This window comes from Nothoprocta perdicaria, unplaced genomic scaffold (assembly GCF_003342845.1).
Source record: "Nothoprocta perdicaria isolate Ctin4 unplaced genomic scaffold, notPer1 scaffold_26, whole genome shotgun sequence".
NCBI classification, from domain to species: Eukaryota; Metazoa; Chordata; class Aves; order Tinamiformes; family Tinamidae; genus Nothoprocta; species Nothoprocta perdicaria.
Genome location: NW_020455488.1, coordinates 4,966,567 through 4,991,699, shown reverse-complemented (window position 1 = coordinate 4,991,699; position 25,133 = coordinate 4,966,567). Strand labels below are relative to the sequence as shown.

Here is a 25,133-nt window from a genome sequence, read left to right as displayed (position 1 = left end):
CTCGGCCAGCTCCTTAGCTAAAGCATCAGAGCTACGTGAAGCCCTCTGCTTCAKTTCAGGAGTCTGAAGGCCAAGGCACCCGAACCTGAGGGTGAGGAGCTGGGGAAAGGAGAATTGGCACAAGCTAAAGCATCGGATGGAGCAAATCAGCTGGTCAGAGCAAGCAGCACCCGCAGCGCTGCGACACGCCAGGTACGGGGCCTCCAGGAGCTTCAGAAAGCTGCACATAACAGAGACAAGCCGTCAAGTCCGTCCTTCCCGAAGCAGCCAGCRGCTGAAATGCCCAACAACAGTTTTTTTCTCAAGATAACAGACAATAAAATGAAACTCTTTTCCACAAAGGTAAGACAGACTTACTGAGGGAGCATATATCTGATACTTTCAATTTCCAAAATATTCTATAAAAGCAGCACCATCAAGAATAGACCATATGAATGCATACCTTAGCTGGACCTGTACTGTGAAGTCACATTTGGTCCCAGAAATATCCCTGGCAAAGACAAAATACAGGTTAGGATATGTTACTTATACAGTAGGATCATTWTTTTTTTCAGAGTTTGCTATAAATTGACCCTTGTGTGTGGCAATCCTTTTGCATACCACACTACTTCCTCTGGTCAGTCAAACCATCATTCTTAGGACATCAAAAAAAAAAAATGTACTTTTCATTTTTCAGGGTAAATAACTGAATTACAATCTCGTCTCACCTCTAACTTTCGATATGTTTATGATAAAGAAAATTTGGACAGKTCACTATGTGTATCTTTAAGCGGAGTAAACAGAACTCGGCACAGGAACTGGCCAGCTAYGGGAGAGGGCTGCAAGCAGAACTGCACTATTTGTACAGCAGGTTGCACAGGAGAAGCTCTCCGGGCTTCACTGGACAGTGGGGCGGTAACTTCCCCTTCCTTGCGAGTTCCTTTTCCATCAACTTACGTAAAAAAGGGAAAAGAATTGCCCAAAAGAGTATTCTCGGAGGCACTATGCACTCTTCTGGGTACTTAAACATCACAAGTAAAAGTTATACTAAGCTCCTTAAAAGTTATCCTAAGTGCTTTTTTTTGAGTTTAAATATTGTATTATTGATACAAGTCACTCACATTGAACTGCTGATCTGCTGCACTTGCTGYGGTGTCAGTGCAAAGGCAAAGCAGGTTTCTCGAAATCGCTGGCTATTATCTGAGGCTAGAAGAAAACAAGAGCATCATTTTTAAAAAACAGCAAATAGAAAATAATCAGAGCTGTATCCTTTCATTAAAGTGTCCACAAAGATAYACATACACGTGTGTRTATATATATATATRATTTTATAGCAAACAGTATGAYACATCTGTTTCTATAAACATTTTCAAAACCAATCGCTTGAGACTTCTGTAAACAAAAATAAACAAGCTATATATTTATACATAAATTATATATTTAAAAAGTGATATAGACAACAGTGAAGCAGAAACAAATCAGCTTAAGACTTTCTATTAGTTATGGCAACTTAACTGCAAGTGTTCTTTGGTACTAAATAAAAAAATATTTAGGGATCCTCACCAATAACTTTTTTTGCTACCTTTAACACTCAAGATCATGGATTAACCTGTAAAAGCAAACAGAGGTACAAACACTATTCCTAGAGGTGCTTGAAGAGGAGGGTATTTTGTAGTGCAATGCAGCAAGTCCTCRACAGCATGCAGGAGTTCATGAGGTGCACTCAGCTGAGATAAMAACTGCATCTTTGTGCTACAGAACTTTACCAGAGTAAACTGTACTTAACAATTACTGCATCTGCTGAAAGCCAAAGGAACATTAAAATATCCCCCAACTACTGTGCCTTATATTAAATAACAGGTTTATCATTTTTTGGTTTACTATACTACACTTCCCAACTCAATCCCGAGTGGCAGATGAGGGAATTCTTAGGAGGGATACTTCAGGTATTTCACTAGAAAACACTGTGTGACGGGTCAGAAATAGCCACAGAACAGACATTGCCCGAGTATAAAACTAGCAGCAGCAAACACAGACTCTTCTTGTAAGTTAATGCTACAAGACATGTAAATGTTGTTATATTGACTGCAACAATCATATGTAGTTAATTTGTGAGCTGCTGTGTGGAGCAACTCCTGCACGCAAAATAAACCAAGAGCCACTGGCCGATCTGCAGCTCCCTCTTGGTCACTCAGACTTGTGGGCACGTCACCACCAGCACCACGTGGGCAAGGATAAATAACCTAAACTGAATGATAGTTCGGCCAAAACACTGGCAGCAGTAAATATTTTTTAAAGAATTACAATTTCTTGATTATTGTTTCTACTTTCCTCCCATGAATGGTTTGCTTGAGCTTGGAAATTTCAGTTCTTTTCTCACTAGCAAAGTTCTGGGAAGGCTTGGGAATGTTGCTGTGAACTCCCAACACCTTTAATTGYAGGACAAGGCTGTCAAATGCTTAACCAAAGGTACCTTAATTAAGGACTTAATTACTCGGACAAGTTTAACAGCAGTTAACAACTACAAGAACAGTCTAAAACCAAGTCTCCCAAGTCCTGTTTTCCCCTCTCAGCTGTTCAGCATTACGAAAATAAGTAGCAGAAGAGATTCCAAGCTCAGTTCCTCCCTGCTTACCGGCTACTATAAATCCACCACTTTTGCTATATGACAATCTGCGATCCTGGAAAACGAGTCTAAAGTTTCTACCTTCAGTTTCATGGTGCTTTGACGTGGGCCAGGTTAGAGCCGCACGTGCTCGACGGGCAGGAAATGCCAAGGTGCATTCTCCAGTGCTGACCTGGCCACCTTCATAACCCATGTTTGCTTCATGAGCTGTATTCCAGCACTTTAACAAGGCATTAAATATCCTCTGCTCGAACCAAACATTCCAACAGCAGAAACTGTCACTGCAAGCTCACAACTTAAAAATAAATAAATAACCACAGAAAGTGAAGAATTAGTAAGAACTGGGTTGTGTGCTCTATAGTCAATGCATTTATTCCTACCTAGAACTCACCTAAGCTGAAAAAGAGAAGCAGAAAGACTGTGGTGGGGTTTTTTGCTTGTTTCTTTTCAAATATTGCCCACTTAAAGAACAAAAAACGAAGGTCTGCTCCATTTTTTCTTTTGTTTGGCTATTAACTTCTYAGGAGCTCATCTTAATAACTGTAAGCAAAAGTCTCTGAGCTGACAGATCAATGSTCCCCAGTGATCAGAGCTGCGCTTCATCACATGCTGCTTGATCTCGTCTTAGCTGCAAACCAGCATTAACGCACCCAGGCAATGTTTTCAATATCCTGCATTTTGTGTACAAGCAATCATCGTGATTACCCTTGGCAACACTGCCAAACTGCAAAGAGGGAGTAACTTGTTAATTAGAGAAAGATGATCCAGAAGCCCGTCATAAGAAGAGTGGAAAACTCTTGACATCCTGAGCGGAGAAGAGAGAGGGGGAAGCTGGAGCAGCACTCGAGAAGCCCCATTGCTCAGAGCTGTGCCCAAGACTCAAACTGGCATTGGGATGCAATTCTGCCTCTTGGAAGGCTGAAAAAGAGCAAATCTGAACCCAAATCGCACAGGGCAACGTGGGCTACCATGAGTACGAGTAGCCTTTACAAACAGGCATATTTCAGCCTATTATAAAGGCAGCATTTGAACCTCCACATTCAGCAGGACACTAGGAAATGCCAGGAACGAGCTACACAAGCACCAGCCAGACCTGGCTCCACACGGCTGCTAGGAGAGCTGCAGAAGGGTCCTTGAGCAGGGGGGAATACTGGGACCCCCATTTAAACACACAACCTCACAGGGGCTCCTGGGGTTTAGGGCTGCCCCCAGCCGCCACCTCAACTCGCAGGTCAGTAAAACACAGCAAAGGAAGTAAAAAGCTTCAGAAAGTCTCTTATTTTTACCATATTTTAAAACCAACTGCCAATTTCTGTTGGGATTCCTGTCCCATTGCAAAGCAACTTGCATATATTTTTCTCACTGTCTTTTGATATCATACTATCTTTGTGTGATATTGCTAGATGTATTTACCCTATAAATGATGCTGAACATGTTAAACTGAGCTAATTTAGCAGCTTTCCACTGAAGCCTGGGCTTCCAACCCCATCAGACTCCCTCAAACTCTCCCCCCTTTTGCAAGGAAGGGCTAGTGGAAGCCTGAAATTTAAGAGCATACAAAAGCAAACAGACTTTTCTTAATCCATCTGGGATTTCTGAGGGGTTTAGAAGCAGTGAATGGGTCCTGGTAAGCGCAACACAGTCTGCTTTTAAAGATTTGAAGTGTAATTAAAACCAGAATTATGCATATATATGTATATATTTATATAAATTTACACAAGAAAATCATTTTGATGTCTCAAGACGGCAGCCATGCCCTGCAAACAGCCATTATTATTTAACAAAGGAAAGGCAAAAATAGATCTCCAGCTGAAAACTGGGCAGATTAAAATAGAACACAGAATCTCATAAAGACAGGATCCATCCAAGGCAACAGGATTAATGTGAACATTCGTATGAAAGTTGCCAGGATCATTTCTGCACAGCTATGAATTATTAAATTTTATACCCTTTTCTTCCGCAGCCTCTGAAGGGTGCAGAGTTTGGGGGATTGGTTAGGAGAGGTCTCCAAGCCACTTCCTGTGCAGGCTCAGAAAGAAACTAAAGAAAACAATGTGCAAGTGTCTTGCTTATTGTTATTATTTGCATATAAAGAAGAAAGGCTCTGTAATTTTAAAATATCACTAATTAAAAGTTTCGTTTCACCTTGTTGCTTCCTGCATAACTGAAGTATCTGAAAAGGCAGAATTTGGAAAGCGAATATCAAAAAGCTGTCCAGGTTGGCTTGTTTAAGCAGGTGTCAACAAGGACAGTTTTGGACAAGCTACTCCTAATATACCCTCATGTCCTACAGTTTTCGGTCCCTGTTTTTTGCAGGGTCAGGGTGGGATTACGGACTCATTCTTCATTCATCCACATGAGATCCAGGATAGGGATGAGCAAAATCTGTATTCTCTTGTAAATATATAGGCTAATTTAAACTGTCACAGGTTCATCTGCAAGTTCCTAACACACTAAAATGTGCAGAAATAGAGCGGGGCCTCCTCCTCTGAGCTGCCCTTCTCACCAGTTCACCAACACCRCAACTCTCCTGAATTATTCACGTTCTGCTCATTCAAGTAACGCTCCAAGCAGCATATAGGAGAGGCATACATTAGATGTGAGTGACCCAATTATGCTTTGCTGGTTGTAAATTTTAATAAATGTTTTTAATGAGTAATAAGTTCTCAAAATCGGAGGAAAAACAGTCTTAATACTTCAGATTACCATTCACAGGTGCAAAATACTTAAACTCTATGCATGTATGTATATACACAAACACACATATGCTCACACACAGCCTCCTGATTTTATTTGCGATTTTAAAAAACTCCTATAGCACTAGAGGGAGGGCAGATAAAAAAGAACCCAGCTGGAGTGGCTGAATTTTCTACAGCTCTAAAAATATTCTGTTCCACCTCACCAGTACCCGCGGCTAAAAATAGCCACACAATCTTCCTGCAGTAAAATTCTTCTTGCTGACTTGAGAAATAGCTATTCTTTAAACTCCCATTCAAGAACAGATACCTTAAAATCTTTAATGAATCTGATACTATCACACTGTTGGGATTGCGAGATGCTTCCACGTCAGCCTGCCGCTGCACTGAGGTTAATCTTCCCCATCTCTCATTGCAAAGGGCAGCTTATTAAAGAGGTGAGAGAATATATTACCTTCGAACATGGAAAGGTACTTGGACTAATATAACTTACCTTTTATAATGCAAAAGCTACGTTGCATCAGGACAAGAGAAAAAAACATAACTGAACTGGCCTATTACCAATGATTTCTAATAATAGCATGTTTAGTTCTGCAGACAGAAATAGTTATGTTAAGTAAGAGTATCAGGAACATGGCAAATTTGTGCTAAATGCTGCGATAGAAACATATGTTTAGTTGCTTATTGACCAAGCTGATAGAGGACATAATTTTGATCAGCTGAATTCATCAGAACATTAACCCAAAAAACCTAAACATCATAGAAATTGTCACCAAATCCTTAGGTGATTCCTGTATAAACACATCTTCCCCAAACACATAAGACTCCTTGTTTCATTACGACAGGGCCATTTTGCTTTTTGCTCGTTTAATGCAACAGAAGGTGCTGCACCGAGTCACGTTCAGTCCTCTTTTAAGTATTGCCCCTGAAAGGTTAACGCGGGGGTTGCAAGTTAAGACCAAATTCCTGCATGCTTTTAAGAAGTCAATCATCTCCGACAGCCTCTGAATGATGTCAAACTGCAAGAGGAGCCAGAGAAGTCGCAACACAGCCCTCACACACGGAGCTCTTAACAACGTGGAGCCCGGAGCCGGGCTCCTTTGCCCTTTGCAGAGCTGCCTGGGCAGAAACCTGCTGCTCCTGCAGCCACACGCGCTGCCAGGGGGGCATCAGCCRCCCTTTTAAAACCACCACCATCGACGAAGCTCCTGCGCAAGCAACGCGGTTCTGCCCCAGCGTTTCCTTTCGGCCACCGCCAGCCTCGCAGCCCCCTTTGTCACCCGCTTCCCTCGGGCGGTGACGGGTTCTCAGCCGCTTCCCCGGGTGCAGCAGCCCCAGGCTGAGAAGCTCCATGTAGGTTCCTGTCAGTCCAGTGCAATTAAAAAATGAGCTAAATAAACAGTTCCCAACAGTTAATGCTCCCAAGTAACGTGCACAGCTCTGCCATGGGTGGAAAAGGCAGGGAGCGAAGAGAAGGAAAAACGCTTATCTGAAATACTGCCTAAATATATACATAGGAAAATACCTTGGAAATACTCCAAGGGCTACAATGAATCATAAATATTAAGTATTTTATTACTCTTCATGATACACTACATAAACAGATCAACTGAAAATTGCACAACTTCACAGAAATTTATGTAGTTGTTTAAAAAAAAAAAGGAAGGAAGAAGGCACCGTATGGCAGCATTTTGTATGGCAGCATTTTGGGGCTCCGACCATTCCTGCAGACCTGCATGGAGGGTCGGTTCCAGGCGGATGTGGGTATGTGCATCCCGTCCCCAGGCAAAAAACACACTCGACATTTCCACCTAGCACCTTTCCAAATGGAGCTGGACCTCGGGCCTTGGTCGGCTTGCTGGTGTGGTGCAGAAACACGGCCTTTCCGGCCCTTCCCACCTCCCAGCAGCAGCAGCCGAATGATCCGTCTAAACTCCCATCAACCTAAACTCCTCTCCCAAATTGCTACTTAGCACAGAGGAAAAAAACCCAGATATATGTAAAGAAGTTCGGATCCCCAAATTTTTTCTTCAGCATTTAGGCACGAATAGCTTGGTTTTCYAGGAGCAGGGAGCCATTAGGAATCTCACAGAATGAAAAGGACCCGCAGTTACCCAGCGTACTCCAGTTAAAATCATTTAATTTATTTAGACAGCCAAATACATATCCYGTAACTCAAGTGCTGCCATCCAGGCTTGAAAATTTTAGCTTCCCTTCCTCGAAGCACGGAAGCAGCTCACACGAACAGTACTGAGAAGCTCCAACATCTCTGCAAGGCTCCTCTGATAATAAGGCCCACAGTTATTTTAGTCTGCAACAAGCGACTGCTTTAAAAAATAGCAAAGGCATCTTAAAAATGAAGCAAAACCACCCAAAGTTTTACATTTGTGATTAGATAAGAGTGTCCCTATGAAGATCACCACTATGATCAGCAGAACGCACACTGTAAAAGTTGCTGAAAGGCTCTAAGTCACAAGTCTTCCTCACCCCAGCAGCCTTTCCAACACCTAAGCGATAGGAACATCTCGGGTGCATTGGAAATCTAGAAACACGTATTAGAAGAGCCCAGCTGCCCCTCTGGGGCCAGGCAGCCACTGCAGCCACCCCCAAGGGAAAGGGACAGTGCTCCTAAGTGCACAGTGTGCCCTGGTCGCTAACTGCTCATGTGCCTTGAGTCAAACACATCATTTTCCATAATTTCTTCTACTAAGAGCTTCAATCCTAACCCAACTAGATATCCCAGCCGGGTCCTGGAAAGCAGAGCTCGTGCCCAGACCATTCACATCAGAGCAGCTCTGCCTGAAAACATCCGGACCCTGCAGTGTCCTGGGGTGCAGGGGACCTTGGTTCCAAGCACCAGCAGCCTGTGCAATCTGCTATAGTGAGCAGCAATCAATTATACTTCTTCTCTTGCAGCAGAACTGCTGCAAAGTTGGTTAAAACTACCTCATACTTAAGAGAAACAGGCTCGAGCCTATGGAAAATGTCTTCTTTATAGATGAATTTGAGGCGTACCACATGCAAATAAAAGCTGCAGCCAAGCGGGGAAGCTCAGCGCGCTGCAGTTGCAGCCCCGGAACGGGGCAGAGCTGAGAGTTCAGCTTCGTCTTGCACAACCAAAGGCTGCACAAGCGGAAGAGGGGGAGCTCAGCCTGCACMGAGAACAGGGTTTTGTTGAACTTCCTCCCACAAAGCGCATTTAGAAAAACAAACACAGGGTAAAAGCCTGACTTCCATATAAGCCGTGGGGGTGACTGCACAGAGYGACAGACCAGCTTGCTGATACGTGAAAGGGGGAAACACTCGCCAAGCAAAACTTTTATAACTTCCAAACTACATTTGCAAGAGTGTGGAATTGTTTAATTGGCGTAACTTGAACTACAGTCGCCCTAAAGATTTTGGTCTGCTCTGCTGCAAGATCTATCCAGACACACAACATGTCCAAATAACCGTGATCAATCATGCTCGAGAAGGAAACCTCAGGTAGGTGCAAATCAGAAGCACAACGCGGATCAGCGAGTGCATAATTCTCTCAACCACTTTCTTCATGACAGGCCYCAGAAACAAAATTCTGCCTTACTGGAGAAACCACTATCAGAGGTTATTGGAAAGCCCGACTTTTCCCTCCTCTTTCCAGGAGGCTGCAGCATGTAGGGAGCAATCCTGATCTCCACAGCTCAGCCCCAAGTGCCAATGAAGCACTAAATGTCTCTCAACAACTGAAGCACAGCAAATTGCAGGATGAATATCCCTACTCCGTTCAGGCAATTTTCAAAGAGCAGCGTAGCCCACGGCCTCTTTAACCTTTTAAATTGAAAAGGAAAGTTTAATTTCCAGTTACTAACAGGTAACCAAAGACCCGTAACCTAGTTACAATGTTTTTGTAACAACTGCATAGCTAAAGCAATTACAAATGACATATGCTGCATAACAAGAAGCATTTTAAAAGATGTTGTTTGAGTATCTAATGTCTCTTCCTTAATAAGCTGGCAGAATTTTGGAGCTCACTTAATCATCTCATAGTAAACACATTTTGTCACACACACGAGATCTTATCTCTTTATCAGGGCTTACTTTTAGAAAACTGGCCCCAAGTTTAACAACCAGCTAGCAGGGTCCATATGCTGAAGACTGAAAACGGGAAGACATTAACTGAAAGTTGCAGCTTTACTCAAGAAGCCAAGAAACAATAATTCTCCTATTCAAAGGTGTTATTATAAATATTTTTTTTTTTWAAGAATCAAGCATTAGTAAGATGGCTTTCACACATTGTTCAGTTCTGTCAGTAAGGCCAAACCAGACACCTTTCCTTCCAAAGAAAGAAAATGAAGTATTTTTTATAAACACACCCGCACTTCCTGACACCTCTTGTTGTCAGATTTGTATGGATTTATCCACCAACTTACACCGAGGACAAACACCAAGCGCTTCCGCCTAACTCATACACAAGAACATGCAATATTGGTGCTCTGCAAGACAGAAAAGGGCAATAAGACAGGGATCGAGCTCCAGCGAGCAGGCAAAGGCTTCTCCAATCTGCCTGTTTTGCATTTCCTAGCGAGCCAAAGCAGAGCTCCTCAATAGCTGCTGGCCAGGAGGAGCAACCGGACCTGCTCTGTGTGGAGCCCACGCAGCCAGCAGCCAGCACGAGGACTGCATCACTGCGCAGAGCTGYGTTTCGAGGGAACCAGCGCGAGAAGGTAACATCCATTTCCTCCTTTTGTTCTTGACATTCAAGATAAGAGTTAGTAAACTTAATTTCCTTGGCTGTTATTCACATTAGCTTGGGTACTATCAGCCTCTATAAAATATCTGGGTACCGAACACCTGATCAAGGCCCTGCTGTGCAGCTCCCTTGCMCTGGGGCTTCCCAAATCACCGCTTTCCTGATTAACACTCCTCTCTTGAGGGTGCTGGGATCACCTCAGGCCCGGCTCCAAACCCTGGTGCCGCCTCAGCTCGGGGGAGGCCAGGGCAGAACCCCCTGCATGGGGGTGTTTGAATCTTCTCCACAACCACCTCCATATCAGCAGAATCCAACGATCCTGAAATCATGGAGCTGTTCTCGCTCCCTCTCCCAGGATAGCAATTCCAGAGCCCATCAACACGTTCTGCTTTCCACTGGGAGATCCACTGTTAAAAACCCTGGATAAGGGCATCAAGTTGTTCTCGTGGTGGAGGGAAAGGGTGAAACCCAACTTGTGCATCCTCTGCAAGGGATCCGGGGAGGAAAAGCAAGTGGGAACCCCCTTGGGACGGCCAGATGCCAAGGAGAAGTTTGGAGGGTTTGTCCGAAGTTTCAACCGCTTGAAAACAAAGCTGGAGTACTTGGAAGTTGGACATTTAAATGCCATACCCACATTGTTTGCAGCACAGAGGAGGATCTCCAAACCATTCCAGGCAAACACTCAGCAAAACCTTCCACACKGTTTTCAGTTTGAGTATCAGTAACTGCATCAATGGATAAATTTAAGCAAAGCTTCTTTTGAAAGTGTATAAAAAATGCAAATTGCTGACTATTAATCCAATATCAGTTTTTTTTTTGTCCTCTTTTCATCAGCATCTACATTAATCACAGTAAAATATCCTCGTAACATTTCTGTATAGCAATTTTACAACCTGTAGCAACATTACTTACCGCTACAGAAAGAAATCAATAGAGTTGTTTGACTTGCAGGGACACGGAGGCTCTCTCTCCCCCAACAAGTATATGAAAAATATGGTTTCAATCATACTGCTTCAGATAAGCAAAGCAAAAAGACAGCACAGGACACAGGCGCAAACCACGAACCCAAAACATACCCCTAAGTTATTAAATTAAAGGACAAGCAGTGCTTAAATGCACCTGGAATTTCAGCTGCTTCCATTTTCTTACCCTGACACTGTTTGAGTCCATAAGGGGGATAAATATCTCACTGTACATAAACTTCTTAAGCAATAAGACACAACAGAGCATGAATTACAATCTCTTAATTTAGGACTGGTTTGTCAGGCATGAAGCTGACAGCAAAGCGTTCTTACCACATCGAGGAATAAATGCACACCATAATTCCTGCCCTGGAATGTCTTGCTGAAATTATACCTTTTTTTAAAAAAGTATTTATATTATAAAAGTGATGAGACACATGCTGAGTACCTAATTATCCTGAACCACCAGCACTGCCTGGAACGCTTATTAATGAATTAGATTTTAGACTAAAGCTAAATACACATACTATACCTCTTAAAAGAATATCTGTGCCYTAAGTGAGCGTAGCTTACTCGGGAGACCATGAGCTGCTCTCTCTTTCTTTCGGCATCTCAATCTTAACACATTAAACCAAAGAAACAGAAAACCTGCAGCCAACTGCTCGGGGGATCCCACTTGCAACGCCCGCCGACCACCCCGCACACGTGAGGCCTCCTTCCTCAATGCAGCCGTTCCGGCTATTAATGGAAATTACTTGCTCGGTTCTGTTTACGAGGCCTCTCTTTCCCAAAGCCCCGTCTCCTCATTCACCCACCCGCATTTGYCCTTAAAAATACCCTCCTACTCCTAGCTAGTCTCAAAGCGGTTCCTTTCCAGGGTTTCAGAACGACAGAACGATCCGATGCGCAGGCAGCCCCTCCAGAAATCAACAGCACTATTGTATTTAAGCAGTATTTAAGAGCATTAAAAGTTAAGCATGCTCTTAAGTGCTATGCGGAGTCAGAGCCAGAAAAATCACACATTATTATATAACGCTCGGTAAGCAGCAGAATATTCTCYAGCAGCTGCACAAGTTTTCTTTCTATGTTAGTATAAAAAGATAAAGGAGGGGAAAAAAAATAGCCAAAACAGCAAAAGAACCACAAACGTTCCCAAACTCGGGCCATAAAGGAACACAGCAAATATCCAGCCTCACATTCTTTCATAGCACAGACAAGATTTCTTGGATTTGATGGATTTTTATCATTATTATTATTATTATTATTATTAAATGTTGTGGTTTAAGTGCTTGCTTTCAATAGTTTCTATTTTCTCTAAAGTCTCATTTTCTAAGGTTGGTTTGTTCCTTGTCAAACCCACCCCTCGAATACAGTGGAACTTTGAACCATACTTAGTAGCTCAGCTAGAGCAACTAATGAGTGTTACGTAAGATGTCTCTCCCATGTGCTGTAGAACAATCTGTTCCAAAAGTTACCAAAAATAGCAATTCTCTAAACACTGCCGTGATGCAATATTTAACCAGATAATACACGGGCTACTGAAATTTATGCATTACTCCTAAAAAGTTTTCAAAAATGGTTATCACAGCGCTTGCTGCCTTACCTAGGCTGGTAGGCTTTATCAGCTCATCCAACAAGTCATAAAAAGGTAATTTCTGAAGTTTTATGTCGGGATGGACAGGGTGGAGCGCAGATGTAAGATGGGGGAGTTCCAGTTCATGTTTAGGTCCCAGGAGCGAAACGGGAAGCAGCGGCGACGTCGCGGGGTGCCCGTCGTAGCYGAGCTGTGGAATGGTAGACGGAGACAGAGTCGCTGGCATGGAGCTCGAGTGCACGCTGGGGATGGACAAGTCTGCAGGCGTCATGATTTTCTGCGGGAACCTTCGCCTATAGAGTTCTTTGATTTTCATTTGGACGGCGGGGCTGCAGCCAGCCTTTAGCAAGTGCAGTGCTTTTGTGAGAAGTTCGTGTTTTCGGCCGTGCTTGTTCCTCCCCGCGTAGCCCAGAAGCACTTGCAGTTCGGAAACTCGAAGGCTCATAACCATTTGCTTTAAAAGAAACAAAACAGAAAAATTAGGATTCCAGTTACAGTATCTTAAACACCGACACCAAAACGTAGCTTGATCCTGGCAGGAGCATACAGTTCTGAAGGGCACACAGTTCCTSCTCCTCTCCCACTGATTATCTGAAATGCAACATAAAACAGGACATGTTCATAGGGAGAGAGACTGACCTAACGAGCATTTTTTAAAGGAGTTTCTTTTGCAATAGGTAATTCAGGACAGCAACCTGGGGTAAAAATCATCAATGAGGGCAAGTTGCTGGTACAAGACATAACGCTTTAAACTCAATAGTGTCCTTAATAGATGCTCCACTAACAACTACAACATTAATGAGGATTCTGACTTCCATCTGGAGGAATGAAGTTGCACATGGACAGTGTCCTCACTCTGTTTTTCGCACAGGCTTTACTGCCTCCTAACGAATYAAACTCCAGGGCATCTAGACCGTTCCCCCCCTTGAGAAACTGAGGAAAAAAGAACAGCACAAAGCAGAGAAACCAGCAACCACCCGTGTGCACCGAGTCCTTCCCATCGCTGCTCGAGGGCCGGAGCACGGGCRTCCAAGCACGGCGGCTCTTCAAGCCCTTGCAATGCTCAACAGTGACTTATTCACCCAAACGGGGCCAGTGACATCAGCCGGAGTCACCTTTCTGGGAGCACGGGATTCCCAAGGAGTCACAGAAAGATAAAATGCCTCCCAGCCACCACCACAACTGGTACCTGGGACTTCTGTGGGAAGCCTGTTAGAAATCCTGAATATTTCTAGTCAATCCCAAAACAAATTCAGCATAGTATTCGCAGTGTCTAGTTGGGACAAACATTATAATTAGGCATAGCAAGGTTCTGCAGCTTCCCTGACACTGAATGCTGTCTAAAGATTACTGTCTTCTATTTGCTGAATAACCAAAGCAGCACTTACATCTGAAAAAATAATCTTTTTAGAAGCGTACAGATGCTCTCCAGTTCTCCAAACTGCCTGAAATATTCATGCCCGTGCATTACCAAGTGCTTCCACCTCTAATTCTAAAACATACAGGAATCACATCAGAAAGGACACTGCCTCTGCATTGCAAAAAGGAAGAATAAGCTCTTCTCAGTTCCTCAAACTGTCAATACTGGCAGGAGATCTTCTGCAAAGGGGAATCTGCGAGAGGCATTTCCCTATACTGGAACAGACCAGGTTATCACAGAAAGCCCCAAACTACATGATTCATGTATTTAGTGAAGAATGTAGCCAGATTTAACCAAATCTGCTGCAGAACTTCTGCTCTATTGGGTGTGTCACATGAAGAGAACTCAATAACCTTGCACAAGTTTTTGGATATAACACAATTTTACYGGCATTTTTTCTCCACGTGCTTCACACCTCCTGCTGCAGGACTGCCACAGACCTACCAGCTAGAACAGAGAGGCATTTCATAAGGCAAGGAGATGTCCTAAAAGGCTAACCAGGCATTTCAGCTCCGCTCRGAAGTGATGAGAGCTGGAAAGGAAAGTGAAACAAACAGATGAGGAGCAGGAAAAGCACCTTTTATCACTCTTTGCAAATGTTTCTTCATTGGAACGTGTAGTTGCAGCTGAAGGGCTCGGCATCTGCTATCGTCCTTGCTAAAAGGCCTCTCAATAGCCACAGTCTCAAGGATTTGCTACAACCCTATGCAGCCCTATAGGCCCAGCTTCCATAAACACAAACGAGCAAGAAGTAAACGAGCTGATGGGGTATCCTGCTACATGTTGGATATTTTCCATTTTGAAGTTCTAGGCAAGCTGGAATTAAGCACAGAGAAAACCAGGTCTCTTGTGCAGCCAGGCTGGAGAAGCAAAATAAAATTCCTCAGATTTTTCCCCAACTCTGAAAAATTCCTTAGAAGGAAAAAACAAGAAAAAAAATATTTGCAACATTTTAAGCACTGATGCATCAATTAAAAATGCAGTCCTAAAGAAAAAAAAAGGCAATATGATTTTACTGTTTTATGGCAGCCTCCTGTTTTACTGAGGAGCCTTTCCCAGAGCAGGAACSGGGTGCCGGTGCCCACTGGCTACAGGTCCTGCTGGCTGGGTGCATGAGCCGGTGGCYGGGCCGCACGATCCCGACACGGGCTGGCAAGGGCCGCTCCTGTCACTGCAGGGGAACGGAAGAGTCTCCTCCCCTCCTCCAACAGAGCTGGGTTTTATTTGAGGACACAATGTGGCCATATCCGTAGCTGTCAAACACACAAAATAAACAGAATGTAAGAAATTTGCCCCCCTTTTCTATCACGTCTCATTTCATTGCAGTTCAAACGCTCCCTGGGCTTAGCTGCACTAGCAACTAGCACAGAGAGTGCTTTGCACCAGGAAACCTCGCTGCTTTTTTCCCCCCTGGTGACCAGGGTAATAAGATCATCACCGACACTGCTACCACTGCACCTACAGTCAGCTGCAGAAGCCACCACCAAAGTGACAGCACAATATGGTCCTCAGCAGGGAACCACCCCAACATGCAGCTCCATCAGAACAGGTAAAATACATTTGCCCTTCTTCTCTTTAATGCAAAAGGAAAAAAAAAAAAAAAAAGGTTGGTTCAAATTACATGCAGATATCAAGGACAGGGTAAAAGACTATTTGCTAGCTGCACTTGCAGGTAACCAGGTGCTCAGTTTTGCTTTCAGGTAGTGTTGACTTTCGCAGCAGGAGGGTGAAACAGAAACCACGCAGTGTCAGGGCCYGTCCTGCAGCTCCTGGCACACGAGGCCTCGCAGCAAACCAGCCTGTCTGCTGGGAGACGGGTGCCCAACATCAGCAGCCGCTTACTTCGCTCCCCTCTGCACAGAAAATAGCCCACATTTATTTTTAAAGGATTATTTTCCGCAGAAGTCACTCCAGCAGCAGAGGCGACATTGCCAGCCCAGCCGCTTCCCAGCTAAGGAACCTGCCCAGTGACACCGGTTAACGGGTGACACCAGCCAGGGCTTCGCTCACGAGCCAGACCTTCCCTGCTCACCTATGGCAGTTGCTAGGTAAGTCTGAAAACAAATAAACTCTAAGCATTCATGTTTATGGAAAAGGAATTCTATTGACACTCCTGTGTAGCTGGTCTAACTGGCCTCGTTCAGAAAAGCATAGCTAAAACACAGCTAGGTTCAGGCACAGAACACTATTTCTAGACTGGAAAACAGGAGAGGGCTAAAAAAAAAAAATGGCTTGAATTGGAGGAGGATAAGCTGGAAGCCCCAGTGCCCCAAAATGGGCCAAATACAGGTTATTTCTGCTGGGATCCTGAACTAGAAATGGTGACTCCACGGAGCAGCAAGATGGATAATGTGGCAGGACTGGCCACAAGCACCCACTGCACAGGATGCCACCTCCAAAGCATCAGCRGCAACACTAATAAACCCCAAAGCTGCTGACTGCTTTCTAGAAAGGGTATTTCTACATCTCCAGCAACCAGCCAAGGAATTTATCTAGAGTATTTAAGAAGTTATTTCCGGATGCTTATGATAAATAGAAGCGATGAATAAGCTCCAAAATACATTCAAAACACTTGCCAGAACAACAAGAAGTATTTGGCGAGGCACCACACCACGCTGTGCCTAAAGCTACACAACGGGTCGGCCGGAATCCTGTACCATTAACACGGAGGCAGGGGGGAAAACTCCATCCAAAGCTCTAGTTGGAAAGCGGGAGAAGAGAGGGAGAAGTGGGAGGCATCGGGCTCGGATGGTGCCGTGCGTTAACTGCTGGGGCACCTTTAGCACCGCTGGAATTCAAAGACAAAACCCAAAAATGTCCCCTTGTAAAACAAGGAACAAATTACTAAYCCAGGAATCCCACAATGCACTTCTAAAACAGTGCTTAAAGAAAAAAAGAAGCCTTCAAAATTGTTCTTTGTTTCCAACAGAAGCCACAAGGAAGCATTAGATTAGTATGGAAATGGTCTTGAATTCGTCTCGCTACCTCCAGCACCCAGCTGTAAAAATACGGAGCTTTGCTGAAAGTTCCTGYGCGCCACGAACGGGCTCCTTAAAACAGAGCTATAAATCTCGCCGAGGAGCAGCAAGCTCTGCACAGGCTGCAGCTGAGCCACGAGGCTGGGCTGCTGCAATCCCAGACACGCTCCGGATACGGGAAAACAGGAGACCATGGAGGTAAAAATGCTCCCCTTTCTATGCCGCCRCATTCCCTAGTCCTCAATTCCAGCTGCAAGACTTAGGCAAGGAAGCAACCAAGTAAAGTGCAAAACCGAGCTCAGCCTCCTGACAATCTGCACGAGGGAGTAGAAGCCCCAGCTCCTGGAAGCTCGAGTCGCTCTGTGGCAGGTTGGAACTTCCTGCATTTGTCTCAGGCAGCCGCAACACCACAAGGCTGAAACCTCAGTCATTCAGCATGCAAGGGGGCCGAAGTACAAAGAACAGACACATATATGCACCATACGGCAACCTTTAAGGAGGAGACTGGTTTTCACCATAAAAACCACTCTGATCTCTTCTGCTGTTATACGTTCAGTCTTTTAATGCTGCTCTGCCTACCAAAACAGCAGCTACGAACAAGCAGCAGGTACAAATATTATTTCCCTTTTATTACAAACATAAGAAGACAGAGTATTTCTTAATCAAAGCACCTTCTATTTACACAATATATTTGTTCTCACAAAGAACACTCCACAACCATAGCATCACCAAATCTATGCACTTATCCAGCTGGCACCAACAACAGACATTCATCAATTAAAATGATTTTCGCTGGCTAACATACTTCTTCCCATCCTAGCAGGCAAAGTTCGCCTCAAAGCTCAGAAGTGAGGTGCTGTTTACTTCAGCATGTTCACAGATGATACGTTTCCTTGCTAATGATAGGGCTGCATATCTTTTAATATAAACAGCATGATCCTCGAACCGGCCTACCCAAAYTATGAAGCTCAGTTTCAAGCAGCTTCCCGCACTACTTAATAGCAATCTCTGAAAAGGCCACCTAAAAATTGTCGTATTTCCCTCTGAAAGGATCGTGTGCGAATCGTCCTGCATCCAGCTGCTGGGGTCCCTCCTTCTGCACACAGCTCCTAGGATARCTTCACGCACCTCATAACCAGTTGACTCCTCAGTGAATTTCACTGATGGACTAGCACAAACAAGGACACCTTCCTTAGGTGCTGTTGGCAAATACTGCGTGTTGCATCTGCTCTGCTGGCTGCCAAATAGAACTCGATGGCAGTACTCGAATTAGGTGAGCTGGGTCAGGGCAATACTGCTCCATGCAGGGATGGTAACAAACCTCAGCATTTCCTCCGGCCCACGAGGCCTCCTCTAGGCTGGTATCAAGGACGTTATTAAATTCTTTGGAGATGCCTGCTGCCTCCTGCAGACAAGAAAGCCCACAGTGCTGCAAGCCAAAATTCAATATTTATGAGGAGGGGAAGAAAAAAAGGCACTGAAGAGAAACAATATTGCAAAGAAAACAAGGAGGCAGAACAGCAAGTGTTAGAAGTTCAGAATTTCTAATTTTGTCTCCATGCGTTAAAAGTTGCTTTATCGTTTTTACAGAGACCTGTGGAATGTGCTGTGGCATCACARACGTAGATCCCGATAGCTATGACACATACAGCCTGGCAAATTAGCACAGGTGATTAAGGCTTTATTAACCACCCCTCCCATTCCCCCTCTGCACGGGGAATCAGCTGGGACTGGCCCTAAACCAGAAACTCCAGCTCTGCGCTTGAACCCTTAAATTACCAGCTTGTTTCTTTCCTTTTTGCTGCTTTTTTTTTCCCCTCTTTATCCCTTTTTCTCATCCAGCGTGCACCACAAACGGAGCAGCAGAGGTACCTGCCCACRCGCGCCCCACATTCCGGGCCCGGGAGCGGAGCCGGGACGGAACCGGCGCGGCTGCTGGAGCCAGCCCAGCCGAGCRCCCGCGAGCTCTGAACTGGGCCTGATTTAGAGCAAGTCACATTCTACCTTCATCTGTAACAAAAGTTTCATGGTTCTCCGGAGATTTTATTCACTAGGTGAACCATATTATTACTTCTGGTATTAAACAAGGCTGCTGACACACTAGTTATTATCTTTATTTTAGTCCTTTAGGTGACTCCAATTTTTTTTCAGCCTTGCTCAAACTTAATTGCCCCTCGTGTATTTAGCTATGCAGATGGGAATTATTTTTGCACAGCTACCCACTAGCGTAATTTTCATGAAAAGTAATTGCAAAAATACTAATTTAGACAATCTCTGGACACAAAACAATGTGCTTCTGTAAAGACAAACAGCTAATAAGGAAGACAATTATTTTCAGCTATTTTGGAGAGGGTCATTGCCACGCAAATTTACTTTTTATTAAGAATCTTCTTATCCTTAACTAAGCCTTTCAACTAGCTGACAGAAAGCTCCATTCCTGCAGCCTGGGCAAGCACCAACAGCTGTGCAAAGAGCTCTCTAAATACCCTGCGCTTTACTGTAATCTCTCTAATGCAGAATATTGAAAGTCTGCATCAATAGAGCAAAATACTGAATGGTGTATAAGTTACCGTATTAGTCTGAAAGATTGCCCCTTCCTATAAAAAAAAAAAATTAAAAAAAAAAGAAAAAGAAAACTAAGACAACTCTGCTTGGGGAAGCCACGCAGCATGAGAGGAYGGATTTTTCTCCCCAGGTAATGTTAAGTTTTACAAAAAGGAAAACCGGATATGCCATCACATGCAATTAAAACACAAAAGCAACAATTACATAAATGTTTCAACTGATTTGGGACTTACAAATAGTCCTTTTAGCCATATATTTTCAGCAGAAGACTGGAGTATTAAGCTCCAGCCACTCTCTGAATATCTAAAGTATGCAACTGAAGCAAAGTAGCTTTCAAAAGTCAAATTTAAAGGAAAGCTGGACAAGAACGCACCTGGAATTCAATGAATGTACCAGTAGTGCAACAAGGACAAAGCGAGGGCTTAAACAGCCTCTCAGGAGCAAGGCAATTTAAAGATTATGCCTACAATCAGTTCTGATGGTTGCCAATAACAGCAAGTTACATCTCCACTGTACCAACAGACATCATTTCTTCATATCTGTTAGCCAAGTTAGGCATCATTTGATTTAAAAAAAATCCTAATTGCCATAATACTAATACCTGTTTTCCTCAAAAGTAAAAAAACCCCAAACAAAGCAAAAAAAGAACCACCAAGCCCAACCCCCTCCCACCTTTCCCCTCCTGCGCCCAGGGAGCAGCAAAGGGATCTGTTCTCCACATTCCACAAGTTCTCGTCAAGCGCTCAAGTGTTTACGTATCTGCCCTTCGCAAATAAACAAAGTTTTGCTATTTATTTAGCTTCAAATGAGATAACACTTTAGGGTACAAAATTATACAAGAAGATCAAAGTATTTTAGATAACATGCAGACTTTTTTCTTTCCTGGTTTGTCCTATTTTCCTAGGAAGCAGCACAGGAGACAGACTGTGTCATCATTGACTACTACTACTATCTAAAAATGCTTTAACTATTAAATTTACACTAAATCCAAATACTGGTTTGTAAAGTACTGAATAGCAGGTTAAAGTGTATAATTAATTCTCTGTTCTTTCAAAAATAACTGATTGCTGCATTAATGCCTCAGGATCAGGAAAATCAGAAAAAAAAAGTAAAATATTTGTTTACAATTCTCTTGGGAAAAAAAAAATGAAAGAAACAAAGGTAGGAGCCTTTGCAGACGGTCCCACTTCACATGTCACCTTGTTCCTGCGTGGGTTCCTAAGACGCAAGATGAGGATGACATCTGGCACTTTTATCTCTAACCACAAGCCTATAGAAAAGGCTGAAACAATAGTTAAAAACCCCACCTAGAACAACAAGGGAGGAGGGGAARGGAGGGAGGGAGGGAGATGGACTGAAAGATTAAGAGATTTGGGCAAAACCTCAGGTATGGGAAAAGCTCAATAATTCACCGTTACAAGAGTTCCCTTTCCCAAGCCAGAAATGCAACCCAAATGAAATAAATCTGCTGACAAGAAATACTTATGAAATACACTGGCCAAACACCCTGTTCCCTTCTAACGCTTACCCACTGAGAATAATAATTTATTACTACTAACAATTAGCCTGAATTGTTATGGCAGAAATACACAATGGAGCCAAAAAGTCCCACTGTGTCAATAAGCTGAAAAACAGTTCTCCGTCAAGCAGTCATATGGACATCGCTATAGACTTTTTAAAAAAACTAGTCACTTTGCTTGTAACTTCTTCCTTTTCGAAAGTTTCCATTATGATCCCTGGATTTTCTTGTAAGCGCATAAGGAAGCCAAAGTACCTCGTTCTTTTAAAACAGCAGAAACCCTTCAAGATGAACTAGAAATTTGAACAATATCAAGATGTTTTCCCTTGCATTTCTGCCCTACCCGGAGCACCGGGTAGGATGCACCACACAAATGAAATGTCACCTCTCCAGTTCCAGGAGGACTGGATAACACGGCGTGAAATTGAGGCAGGCCTCAAGTCATACGCATCAACCCTCTTATAGCACTGATTAGCATCAAGTTACCCTCTGCTCTTGGGATAAATAATGATTTCAAGCATTGAAAGCTCTAAACACATTCCTTTAATGCAGTTTTCCGTAAGTCTTTGCAAGTAAGGAGACCAGCAAGTGTTTTCTCCACTCAAGACTTCCTCTTCTTTCAAGGCAAGACACCCATTCTCTTGCCTTTCCTCTACTAATTTTTGAAACAAAGCCATTTTTAATGAAGCAGGGGAGACAGTCCAAGCTCTTTCCATTCTCCTTGGTTAGCCCTAACCCTTCCTAGGGACAAAAATACAGACCTGGATATTTGCTGGAGACCAGAACTGGCCTAACACTCTCTTATCTGCTCTTTAGCAATTAAATATTTTCTTGTTTAAGCATCCCCAGTTATCTAGGAATCACTCCTCTGATTTCCATGTTTTATCTGTCAAGAACATAATGGCCATGACAACCTGAGGATGCAAGAGGCAAGATCTGGAGGGCAGTAATACTTTTCATTACATTTAGAGAAAGAACTTGCCCATCTGATACCTTCTTCAAGCATAYGAGTTAGAATTATTATCCCTTGGTATTTCACAGAAACATCTGCACATGAACAAGTTCCAGCTAAAAGCAAGGCCAAGAAACAGCATTCCCCTGTTTACATGACTTCTAGCCCATGACCAACTTCAGCAGGTTAGGAGATAACTGCACGTGAAATTCCAAGTTCCTAAACACAAAGCAGCAAGACGTGGAGAAAAGCTGAATTTCTGATGTGTTTTACTGTGCTGCTGATACATCCAGTTCGGGAGGARAACCTCAGSCATCACTACAGGCAGCTCTTCGTTCAGCTACAGTCAAATAAACAGATCTGCAGATAACCAGCAGGCTGAATAACAGAGTGTTTTTCAGAGCTGAAGGAGGGACCAAAGATGGGAATCAAGAACTATGAGCAATACGTACGATAGATCTCATCCTTTGGATGTTCCAGAAAGTATTACAAAAAAAAAACCAAAAACAAAGATACAAGCTGTAAAATTCTGACACCTGGGCAGAGGTGGAGATGTGGGCATAAACCTGGCAACAGTTCCTGGGTACTATACGACAACCCATGCCCATATGCACTTYGGGCTAYRTACGCCCCTAGACGGGAAAGCTGCTGAGCAAAATCACGCTCATCTACCCCAACTCATTTTATCTCTCAACGAGGTATGTGAAACGCAAGGAAGCCACATTAATAGCAAAGCACTAGCAAGAAAGCTACGCTTGAACCACATGTGGCCTTCTAATAATTCAAGAGTAGTTGATTTTTCAGACTTTGAAGAGCTTATTGTCTGTCGGAAAGCRCACAGTGGGGACCGCTAATTATAGGTATGACCTCTGTTTATAAAGATTAACGTACAACAAAACCTAATTTATTCYGAACTGAACAGACACATTGAAAATGGAATTACTTATCACATCCAACGATATGACATAGAATTCACATTTATATCAGATATACTGAGCCAGACTGATTTTAGAGGACCAGAATACATTTATTACACAGCAKCTGGGTCCAAAATCCTCATTCTCGGGTCTCTCGGCCAATATCAGGTGAAAACACTTGCAGTCAGGAGTCTGTCTCCTGTTTCAAAACCTCCCTGTGTTGCTACCCAATCCAGTTCCCACTGAGAAGGACTCAGGCTCCCAGGTCAGTCAAGCTAATGAGACATTGATGACTCCTTTGGCTGCTAGTCAGGACACCAGAACCAAGCTCGCTGCGAATCACACGGAGTTCATTCCAAGTATCGGCGTAGAGGGAAAAGAGAGCAGCGGGCAGCAGCAGTGCCAAGCACTGACTGCACATCCTGGGAAAGGCGTCTAAAAAGCGGCATGGGGACAAAGAAAGAGAAAGCAGGAAGCTAAGTTTTTCGTATGGCCCACAATGATTGGTTTCTGCTTCCCACTATGTAAAAACAAAAGAAGATGATGGAATAATAGGAGAGGAAGCCGACCTTCCTGCTTTTCTTCAGTATTCAAAGGAGGATAAAGACAATGGTCTCAAATGACACGGGCCAGCAGCAGCAGACACAGAAGGTGCCCATTATGCGAGGTCCAGAGTCGGCACAAAACAGCTCCCACCCTCAGAATTTAGGCCACCCTTCCCAGGACTACCTGTGCCACCAAAACTAGCTGCCTTGGGTCACCTGCAGGCCCCAATGACAAGCGCTCAGTGCTTAAGAACCCAAGGGTTAGCAATGCTTAATCCCAAGACAAAAYGTTCAGCCATGTGTTAGAAAGCTAATAATACATCCCCTGGGCAATATTTCGCTGGCTTGTGTAGTGCATAGTCTAGGCCTATAGAAAAAATGCCTTCAAAGTCTCGACACAGGCTAGTGAAGCTTCCTCTGTGGGAACAGACACATTTAATTTCCCAGTTCCTTCAGCCTGGCACTCTGTCCCCTTGCCCTGCAACCCCACACTTCTAGCACTGCACTTATCTTATAATCCAAATAAATCTGAATTTAATTAATGAACTCACCCAAGAACCCCTGCCTTGCATGGAAACAAATCACTTGATGGAATCAAGATTTTAGAGGCCAAGTTGCAGCCACACCTATGATTCAAAAAATATTAAAACCATTGCAAGTAAACCACGAAAAAACGATACCGCATTTAACTTGGCTATAGTCACAAGAACAACTAGAATCGAAAGGGTTGCCTAAAAAAACTGAGATAGAAAAAGTCACAGCTTTCTATGGAAACGCAGACCAAGTAAGAAAGCAGAGAGCGTGTAACGTTTCTGCAGCGAAGTTAGCAATGCTCACACACACTCCCCTTGCTTCCTTGCACTGTGGTAAGGAAACTGCCCTCCAGATTCCCATCCCACTCGGAGGGCAGGAGGGAAGATGATGCTTCAATCCCTGTGCCTTTTCATCTTTACTGACCAAACTACTGCCCCACATCATTAATCGTCCTCCCAAATCCCGCTCTATACAGGGGCATGCAAGGCTTTTGTCACTCAGTAATGTCATGCCAATGACTCTCRTGTGTTTGTGGATTTATCTTCTGCCTATGCTTTTTTACACATACGGACAACAGCATTAAAGCATTATAGGCTCTTGTAAGGAGGGGATTTGTTTCCTGGGTTTCGGTCCAGCACTTCAGAAGTCAAGTGCCCACCTCCCTGGTGTCTCTCAGTGCATTCAGGGAGAACACAGAGCTTCCACTGCTTGAGCTAGGGGTGCTGCAAGCACCAACCCACTTCACAGTCCAAAGCAACAGGCAATCCAGGGGGGACTCGAATAAAAATACTCATATACAAATCCACAATACTTATACACATCGTATATACATACACCAACCATGCACAGGCCCAAGGAACAAAGCAGCCAATGCAGTTAATCACCTTTGCTAAGTGATTTGAATGCACCCTGAAACACAGAGGCATATTAAAAAAAAAAAAAAAATCTAGTCAACTGAACCTGTGAAACAAGCCTCAGTACATCCCTGCTTCCCCTTAAAGCAGCTTGGCACTATCTCAGAGTTCTAAGTATGTTTAAAAACAACAGAATAGCACAGGTTGGAGAAACTACAGAGTCCGGGCTATACACACAAACTGATTATTCCAAAAAGATCATTAAA

At 43.7% G+C, this 25,133-nt stretch overlaps 1 protein-coding gene across 2 annotated transcripts in view; it reads right to left on the bottom strand.

The window, feature by feature from the left end:
- PIAS1 (protein inhibitor of activated STAT 1) overlaps positions 1-25,133 on the bottom strand; it is a 50,322-nt gene that overhangs the window by 15,948 nt on the left and 9,241 nt on the right. For both annotated transcript variants that reach the window (XM_026040511.1, XM_026040512.1), the window contains exons 2-4: positions 12,593-13,037; positions 1,101-1,185; positions 443-490 (exon numbers count right to left, since the gene is read on the bottom strand). In XM_026040511.1, coding sequence (XP_025896296.1) covers positions 443-490; positions 1,101-1,185; positions 12,593-13,037 — 578 coding nt within the window. The remainder of the gene's footprint in view (positions 1-442; positions 491-1,100; positions 1,186-12,592; positions 13,038-25,133) is intronic.